Here is a 9,888-nt window from a genome sequence, read left to right as displayed (position 1 = left end):
TAGATCTTGCCGGGTTGCCAGACCAGACTCCAGCAAAGGTCAATTGTGTCTAGAGTGCGCCATCTAGTGGGATCAACTGAAATGCCGGGTGTTGCAGGAAAAAGGCAAAATGAATGCGGTCTTTACTCTAATTTGGACAATTTTGTACCAATATTCGGCGGGCCGGATTCAAAAGACCAACGGGCCGTATATGGCCCGCGGGCCTGAGTTTGGCCATGCCTGGTATAGGACATCATATATATGCTGTATATATGATAATAGCATCATGTTAAACTGAGATATTATTTTTGTATAATTATTTAGAAAATATAAAAGATGTACAGGCCATAATAACAATTAAATAATAATAATAAATTGAATTTATCATGCGCTTTATCAATTGCTCATAGATGCTTTACAGAGGTACAAAGTCAACTTTAAAATCCAGCAATGGAACAACATCTATCACATGGACACAGAATCAATCACACATTAAAAGCCCGTCTGAAAAGGTGAGTTTGGGTCAGTGTTTTGAGGGTTGGGAGATCAGTGCAGTCTCTGATTTGATGTGGGAGATCCATTTTAAGATGTGGAAGAAAAGAAACACCTAAACATGGTGTGTGTGTGTGTGTGTGTGTGTGTGTGTGTGTGTGTGTGTGTGTGTGTGTGTGTGTGTGTGTGTGTGTGTGTGTGTGTGTGTGTGTGTGTGTGTGTGTGTCAGGTTCACTGAGCTGTATGTGGAGGAGCTGGAGAATGAGGGCGACCTGCGGATTCTGGTTTCAGACTACCTGAAGGGCTTGAATCCACACCGGAACATCATCAGCGGTATCATAAGGTCAGCCTTTACTCACTGTGACAGTCCATTGGGGAAACCGCTGAAAAGGCTTCTTCTGCTCAGACCCCTCTCCTTCCTCACTCTTTATGCTCACTTTTTAGAACCCTGCTGTCGTCTCAAGCTGATTCCCTCCTTGATTGTGTTTGTGTGCAGTTTTTACCTGGCAGTGCGAAAGGAGGCCCACTCCCACCTGGTGGATGGGACGGGCCACAGACCTCACTACAGCCTGCGGACCCTGTGCAGGGCACTGAAGTATGTGGCAGCAAACCCCTGCTGCAGCGTGCAGCGCTCACTCTACGAGGTACACACACAATCTCCTTTAACACTACAACCGTTGACCCCCCTGCATTTTTTAAAACACGTGTCATTCTGTTGTAATGAAACCCACACATCTCTCACTGCATGGCTTTTCCTAGAATGTGTAAATGATGGGCTGTCATGAGAGGGAGAGACAGAGAGCGCTTTGTTTATTACTCCCATATTATTTTCCAAATTAATTTAAACTTTTGAATAATGTTGTTAATCTACTATTAGTAAATCAAAAATCTACTATTTGTAGTTTGTTTAAATGTATTAATTATGTTGTCTTTTGTCTGTAGAAGCGCGCCATTTATTATAAAAAGATCATTTCAGTGTGTTGGAGCCTCCATCAGCTGCATGTATTCCCCGCTGACAGTCTGATTCTCTGCAGGGTTTCTGCCTGAGCTTCCTGACGCAGCTGGACAGAAGCTCCCACCCTGTGGTCCAGAAACTGGTGTGTCAACACATCCTGATGGAGAACACCAAGTGTCTCAAACAAGTAAGAGCTATTTCCTTTTGACATGTTTTAATGTTCATTTGGTATGAATGGATACATCATTGAAATGTGGATTTTAATATTTGAGCTTTAAAAGTATATTCTTATAATAACTGACACAGGAGGTTAATAGAGTGTGCTGAGGGTTTTTAAAGTCCCCAGCAGCTGCAGAAACCTTTCGATAATATACGTTTTAGATGTATCAATTCACCTACACAAGAGGATACTTTTGAAAAAAGCAATTTGTCCCGTTTCCTGCAGTCCATCCCGTCGCCCTCAGACCGGCCCTGCGTGGATGTGGAGGGGTACTGGGTGTCTCAGGGGGAGATGGAGCCGGCTCTGGACCCAAGCTACATCCTGACCGCATCAGTCAAGCTGAACCTCCGCGACCTCTCCAGAGTGGTGTCTGCAGGGTAGGAAAATGATTTCCCCCAAATCAATGTGTTCCTCATTTTGTCAGAGCTAATTCTGGCCCTTTAGGATAGAAACACCAGGACAGAAATGTGGCTGTTCTGGATTCCCCGCTGTCCTTGATCTGCCTGGCAGGAAGCCATGAGCTTTTTATATCTCTGTGTATTTTAAGGACAGCTGACCTCCTGACCTCACTTAATTCCGTTTTAATATTAGGTATAACTGAAGTCCCACGCTAATGTTTGGAGATCAGGTCTGGATCTCTGTCAGTGTTCCTGTTCATCCCAAATGCAGTACAGTTGTTGCAGCCCTGTCAAGTTCTTAATATAGTACATGGGATAATAACTAGTAATGTTTGTTTTTGTTGCATTAATGGGACATAGTTTTTTGGCCAACATTTTGTATTTAAAATGGGGCATGAATGACCTGAATAAATTCATAAAGTCATATTCTCCTCAGTTAAAGCTGCAATGTTTTATTGTGTTGTAAAAGTCCTGCATTCAAAATGTTACTCAAGTAAAAGTAGAAAAGTATTAGCATCAGAATATAGTTAAAGTACCAGATTGGTCCATTTCAGAATAATATATATGATATGTTTTATAATGATTGATCATGAAAGTGTTCTCAAAGCTGGTAAAGGTGCAGCTAGTTTGAATGACTTTGTATACTGCAGGGTAGCTTGTGAATTTACTCCAGGTGGAACTAAAGTCTGATTTAGCACTTGATTATATTTCACATCATTCATCCACATCTGTGAAGTAACTAAAGGTATTAAATACATGTAGTGGAGTAAAAGTACACCATTTACTTCTGAATTGTAGTGGAGTATAAGGACACGATTTACCTCTGAATTGTAGTGGACTACATAGTAATACAAAATTGAAATACTCAAGTAAAGTACAACCTCAAAATTGTACTTAAGTAAAGTAAATCTACTTAGTTACTTTGCAACACTGCTCCTCAGTGCTCTATGGCTCTTTAGATGTATTGAGTACACTGATTTGAAGAGTGTGTCCTCAAACCCTCCCTCTAACTGTCCCCCTCACAGCACTCACCCAGTGCTGATCCAGGGGGAGACGTCTGTGGGGAAGACCAGCCTGATACACTGGCTGGCTGCAGCCACGGGGAACCAGTGTGTGAGGATCAACAACCACGAGCACACCGACATCCAGGAGTACATCGGCTGCTACTCCTCCGACAGCAGGGGCAAGCTGGTGTTCAAAGAGGGTACAAACACTCATCAGCCAGCGGGCACCACAGTAGCTGATGCATCCATTTCAAATATTTTGCTGCATGTCACTCCCTCTCTTTCCCCTCTCTGTTCAGAGGGTTAAAGGCAAAAAGCCAAAACTAAAAAAGATATATATAACTGATAAAAGAAAGCATTACAATCACAAGGCAATTCAAATTCTGTTCATAAAACATTAAACCATTAAGACATAGTCGGGATGTAACGATATATCGAATATCGCGGTAAATAAATGTACCATGTACAAAGTAGGTTACAACATGAACATAAAACAACAGATAACACAAAAGTATGGGCTCAGAACAGTCTCATAATACACACATGCACACAGAAGGATTCACACTTGTATTTCATGATTCGTAAAAGGATTCACACTTGTATTTCCGCATCCACAATTGTGTTTTTCAATGCACACACAAATGTGTTCCGTTTCATATACATGCAAATAAAATCCAAACATATGTATTTTTGATCCACACATATTTGTTTTCCGTTTAAATCCCCTGCACCTACAAACAGAAACCGCTTTCTGTGCACGGATCGCTGTGCATTCGTGTGTGGGTTTTTTGAGACTCCCCTGACGCTCACCCGATTCGTACTTGTAATTTCTCTCATCTATAGCCAATCAGATGTCTCCTCCAGTCTAAGCCAATCACATGAGCGCGCCCCCACGAGGGTATGATTTCTTGCGTTCATGACACTTCATATACGCATTTTGCGCAGTCCGGTCAGCTCGCTAAACAGAGGGCGGAGCTTCAGGTGATCATGCAGAGCTGCATGTCTCAGTCAGACCCAGCAGCTGATCTGATCTGATCTCTCTCTCGCGTCCGGTTACACTTCACTCGCGTTTTTGTCCGTATCGATTAGATCCAGCTCTCCTGATGGTGGAGAGACAATGCACAGTTTTACCCACTGCTGTCACCCATGGCCAAAGCATATCTCTCTGTCCCAGCAACATCAGTACCAAGCGAGAGAGTGTTTTACACAGCAGGGGATATTGTAAACACCCAAACATCCCAGCTTCTACCTGGAAATGTGGACATGCTCATATTCCTAAAAGATAACCTTGATGATGCTGAGTGAGTAAGTTAGAGTTGAGTTACTTGAAAAACTAAAGTGAAACTTGATTTATTCTATTGCAGGGTCTGATTATTATATTGTTGACACTTTAAAACTATCCTACTAAAGTGCTGTAAAGATAAATAAAGGAAAAAAAATTCAAGTAAAAAAAAATAAAAATTGGAAATCGCGATAAATATCGTACCGTGGACTTTTTATCGCGATATTATCATACCGTGAGTCTTTGTTATCGTTACATCCCTAAGACATAGTGTAGAAGAAACGCATCATAACATGTTTAAATACTAGAAATTAGAATGAAATTAGGAAAAATAGTAGAATTTGACAGGAATAAATCACAAGAATTAAAGTTGCAGTGTAGTTTACAAAAATCATATTTATTTGATTTAATAAAAGGCAGCGACAAAAAGAGTTCTTCAGTCAGGATAAAAAAAAAAAGGTACAGGTTGTTTGGGACCTGCAGTTTTCTCCTGTGTTTGTTCCAGATATATGGAGCATAATAAGTGAAAGCTGCTTCAGTTTGACTCTGGGGACAGAAAGGAGACCTGGATGGTTCATGATGTAGCGGGAGATGTATAGCCCATTTGGTGCTTAATAAAGCAGAAGTAGTATTTTAATGTCAATTCTCTGAAAGACAGGAAGCCAGCGTTCAGAATCAGCTCTAGCTGTCTGATAGATTCTTTAGTGCGAGCTGCAAAGACCCTGTTATGTAGAGGAACTGTCTCCCAGTGGCCCCCCCTGGCCTCCTCCAGTCTGATGTTCCTGTTCCCCCTCCCCTCCAGGCGTTCTCATAGACGCCATGAGGAAAGGCTACTGGATCATCCTGGATGAGCTGAACCTGGCCCCCACGGACGTGCTGGAGGCCCTCAACAGGCTGCTGGACGACAACAGGGAGCTGTTTGTGGCCGAGACACAGGAAGTCATCAAGGCTCACCCCAGGTTCCTGCTGTTCGCTACCCAGAATCCCCCTGGACTCTACGGCGGTAGGAAGGTAACTATGCCTCTATTTTATCCTGATATCTATAGGTGTCATTGTAACTGTGGCCTTCAGATTTACTTAGTATTTAAAATGTTGACATTTCAGAGCAAAATCCATTTATATGAATAGATTTGAGGGAGTCAACTATGCCCATGTTGTTCTAATAAAGCTTAACAATACATTTCAACATCACCAGGCAGAAACCATACTGAGCTGAAGAACAAGAAAACATAACGATCATGATAAACTTTATAAACATTATATACATTGATCTACTAGTTTGATTTGAGCAATCAAAACACTAACTACTGCTACTAGTGAAATGTTTTATATTGTCCTCACCTTCGCTGCTAGAAAAGATACACTGAACAAAAATATAAACGCAACACTTTTCTTTTTGCTCCCATTTTTCATGAGATGAACTCAAAGATCTAAAACATTTTCTACATACACAAAATAACCATTTCTCTCATATTGTTCACAAATCTGAAAAAATCTGTGACAGTGAGCACTTCTCCTTTGCCGAGATAATCCATCCCACCTCACAGGTGTGGCATATCAAGATGCTGATTAGACAGCATGATTATTGCACAGGTGTACCTTAGGCTGGCCACAATAAAAGGCCACTCTGAAACGTGCATTTTTGCTTTATTGGGGGGGTCTGGGGGGTTCCGAAAACCAGTCAGTATCTTGAGCCTAACCCTAACCCTAATAGGGTTAGGGTAATGTTGTGAATCGAGTGGCCCATGGTGGTGGTGGGGTTATGGTATGGGCAGGCGTATGTTATGAACGACGAACACAGGCCACTCGATTCACAACTTTACCCTAACCCTAACCCTCACACCAGATACTGACTGGTTTTTGGACCCCCCCAGACCCCCCCAATAAAGCAAAAATGCATGTTTCAGAGTGGCCTTTTATTGTATATTATACACCTGTGCAATAATCATGCTGTCTAATCAGCATCTTGATATGCCACACCTGTGAGGTGGGATGGATTATCTCGGCAAAGGAGAAGTGCTCACTGTCACAGATTTTTTCAGATTTGTGAACAATATTTGAGAGAAATGGTTATTTTGTGTATGTAGAAAATGTTTTAGATCTTTGAGTTCATCTCATGAAAAATGGGAGCAAAAACAAAAGTGTTGCGTTTATATTTTTGTTTAGTGTATATCACTACAATGGACTAAAGATGAGGTCCCATCTCCCAAAGGCTGGCAACAATGATATTTGAGTTGGTTCCCCTGGAAGTGTTCTACACGCCATATCTGACCAGTTCTATCAAATACGTTTCCTTGGGCCTGATTTATCGGCTATTATTGTTAAAGGAACCTCCCGATTTATAAAAGTGATTCTCCTGTAAACTCCAATGTATGTCTGGAAACTCTTATTTTCAGTTTCAATGTGTTTGCTATGTCAGTGGTTCCCAACTGGGGGTTCGGGGAACCCTAGGGGCACTTGAGGGGATTGCAGCGGGTACAGAGAAAGATTAGGGATTGCTATATATTTCGCCCCCAGAACTATCAAAGCTTTTGAAAGGGTCTCATTAACAGCTCTAGTGACTTAATAAAAGATGCTGAAACTGTTAGAAGTGATTTTTAGTATTATTATTTTTCACTGACTAAGTGTAAATATCAAGTTTAAAAACATTTATGTTAAGGGCTAGTTATACACGTGATTTTCATCTATGGAGCAGTTTAGGGTTTAATACAAGAAGAAGTGCAGGCAAATCTTCACAGATGAGTGAAGGGGTTCTTATATAGAATATACTAATATTATAGAATGGCGACCAGCTCGAGGGGGACACAAGACATACATGGTAGGGAACCTCTGTGCTATGTCATAAGTGAGTTTTAAAAAATTAAGAATAATCAATAAAAATATTGTTAAGAAACAAAACGGTGAGTAAGGTTGTCTGCCTGCCCTCCAGGTGCTCTCCAGGGCCTTCAGGAACCGCTTCGTGGAGCTGCACTTCGACGAGCTGCCCAGTGCAGAGCTGGAGACCATCCTCCACCAGAGGTGCAGCCTGCCTCCGTCCTACTGTAGCAAGCTGGTGAAGGTCATGCAGGACCTGCAGGTAACTGACACTCTCATGTTGCACTACTGCGCACCCAGGGGCAGATTATGGGATGACGGATCCCTGGGCACAGACCTGCTGAAGGCCGTACCTCCTGCAGAGGAGCCAGAAACAGGCTTAAAGCTATTGAGTTATTGCGGTATTTTTGTGTTTTTTTTCGGTCTCACACATCTATTTCTGACTTACATTTTGTACTTGCTCTTAAATTCTGGAGATAACTCACTTCTTAAACTCAAAGGATAAGCTGAGAACATTTCATTTTCTGTAAATATTTGGTTCTAGTACTGCTTAATTAATTAATTAATTAATTAATCAAAAATAGCAATATGGACCCTATATGATTATGGAGAATCAAAATATTTGTTAAAGGCTAAATATGAGTTAAAATATGGTTTTGAATGAAGTATTGTGGAACTGCAGAGATATCCCAGTCTATAAATCATAATCCAACACATTTTTGGTATCGATCCTCAAAAAAAACCCGACATCAAATAATTTAAATAAAAATGTTCATGATAATGAGAACTAGCTTTCAAAAGGATCAGTTCCACTAATATGGTGAACCATATCACAATTGCCATATCAGTCAAAATAATCACAATACGTAATTTGTTCACAATCATGCAGCTCTATTTTGTAGTAATGCACCAATGTTATGGTTTATTGAGGAGAACGTACTTGCTGTTCTGAGTTTCTATCTTCATGGCTCATTGCACTTAATGTACGTTTCTCTGGATGAAAGTTTCAGCTAAATGTGATGACAAAGATGACAGCACTTTGTTTTCCTAGGCCTGTGCCTCTTTGTATTGCCTGCCTGTGTTGGGTGTTCTGACCTGTGTGTAATGTGTTCCCCTCCCCAGTCCTTACGCAGGGGCTCTACAGTGTTTGCGGGGAAACACGGCTTCATCACACTCAGAGACCTGTTCCGCTGGGCCGACCGGTACCGGCTGCAGGAGCAGACCGACGCCTCGCAGGACTGGCTGCAGTACCTGGCCAACGATGGTGAGGCCTGGAGGATGATCTGTTGGATAGATAGATAGATAGTTAGTTAGATGGATGGATAGTTAGATAGATAGTTAGATGGATATATGGATAGATGGATAGATAGATAGATGGATAGTTAGATAGATAGATAAATATATAGATAGATGGATGGATAGATGGATAGATAGATAGATAGTTGGATGGATGGATAGATGGATAGTTAGATGGATAGATGGATAGATAGATAGTTGGATGGATAGATAGATAGATGGATAGTTAGATGGATAGATATATAGTTAGATGGATGGATAGATAGATAGATAGTTAGATAGATGGATAGTTAGATAGATGGATGGATGGATGGATAGATAGATGTTACAGCAGTGGTGTGTTAAGGCATTACCATATTTAAAAGGTGGAATAAAGTATAAACATAATGAAATAAAAACAATAAACCGCAAATATAAACATATCTACTGTAGAAAATATATAATTCACAAATAATTCACACATGTTATTTTACTCTATTCTAATCTGTTTCTTCTTGCACTATTCTATAGTTTAAATAAGTGTTAATGATTTATGTCTTATATATGTCATGTATCATTGTTGGAGGGCCCTGGAAGCTAAGATAATCATTGCCATACCTTCAATGTAGCTGCTGCGCATGTGACATAACGTCCTCAGTGTAGTTGCTGTGCTCCTCCTCAGGGTTCATGCTGCTGGCAGGGCGGGTGAGGAAGCCGGAGGAGGAGGCCATCATCCTGTCCACCCTGCAGAAGCACTTCAAGAGGACGGTGAACCCTGAGAGCCTGTTCTCCCAGAAACAGGTCACCGCACAGTTCAGTGAGTCAAACATCAACTACCACATACTGATCCTGGACCAGCTCATTCTGTCTCAGTATATCAACAGCCTGAGTATACCTCCTGCAACACAAACAATCTGTTCAATTAAGTTGCAGTTAAAGAACAAAAATGCGGCGCTTCCAGAGTGTCTATGGTTTTTCAGGTAGAGGTTTAGATCATCTTACAGTCAACCTACTGTTCTTACATTTGACCACATGGCACTGACAGAATGTACATTGTATAATCAGCATTTTCTTTATACTGCATACTGATGTTTCTATTCGCTCTACAAGATTTAGAATAAGTATTTTACTGTATATTTAGATGTACAACTGTAATGTAGGAAAACAAATAAAAAGTAATTTTACTATAGAACAGTAGCGAGCCGTCAGGGCCCTCTAGGCCATCTGTGAGGGCCTAAGATATTCTAAAAAATAATATTTGAAAACATTAAAAAAAAAAACTTTTTTTTTAAATATTATTTTTTATATTTTTTGTTGTTACAGTTTTCATTAGTTTTACCAAAATAACTTGATTTAATTGTATTTAAAATAACATTTCCAAAGAAATAAATCCTTCGAATCTGCCTGTTCAGTTTCTGTTGGAATGTGAAGGGTTAAATGCCGTCTCTGCGAGTTACTGTGAAGACGGC

General features: G+C 40.7%; 1 protein-coding gene across 1 annotated transcript; it reads left to right on the top strand.

The window, feature by feature from the left end:
• Nucleotides 1-429: 429 nt before the first annotated feature.
• LOC104963585 (midasin-like) lies at nt 430-9,573 on the top strand. The gene is made up of 10 exons (XM_010792195.1): nt 430-491; nt 701-814; nt 968-1,115; nt 1,506-1,613; nt 1,872-2,023; nt 3,070-3,248; nt 5,133-5,341; nt 7,260-7,406; nt 8,267-8,408; nt 9,102-9,573. Exons 1-10 carry the CDS (start codon nt 430-432, stop codon nt 9,401-9,403), a joined length of 1,563 nt encoding a protein of 520 aa, XP_010790497.1. The 3' UTR covers nt 9,404-9,573.
• The last annotated feature ends 315 nt before the right edge of the window (nt 9,574-9,888 follow it).

Source organism: Notothenia coriiceps, unplaced genomic scaffold, assembly GCF_000735185.1.
Source record: "Notothenia coriiceps isolate Sejong01 unplaced genomic scaffold, NC01 NC01_scaffold00036382, whole genome shotgun sequence".
Classification (NCBI taxonomy): Eukaryota; Metazoa; Chordata; class Actinopteri; order Perciformes; family Nototheniidae; genus Notothenia; species Notothenia coriiceps.
Note: the sequence above shows the minus strand (reverse complement) of the source record. Positions and strands in the feature narration are given on the sequence as shown.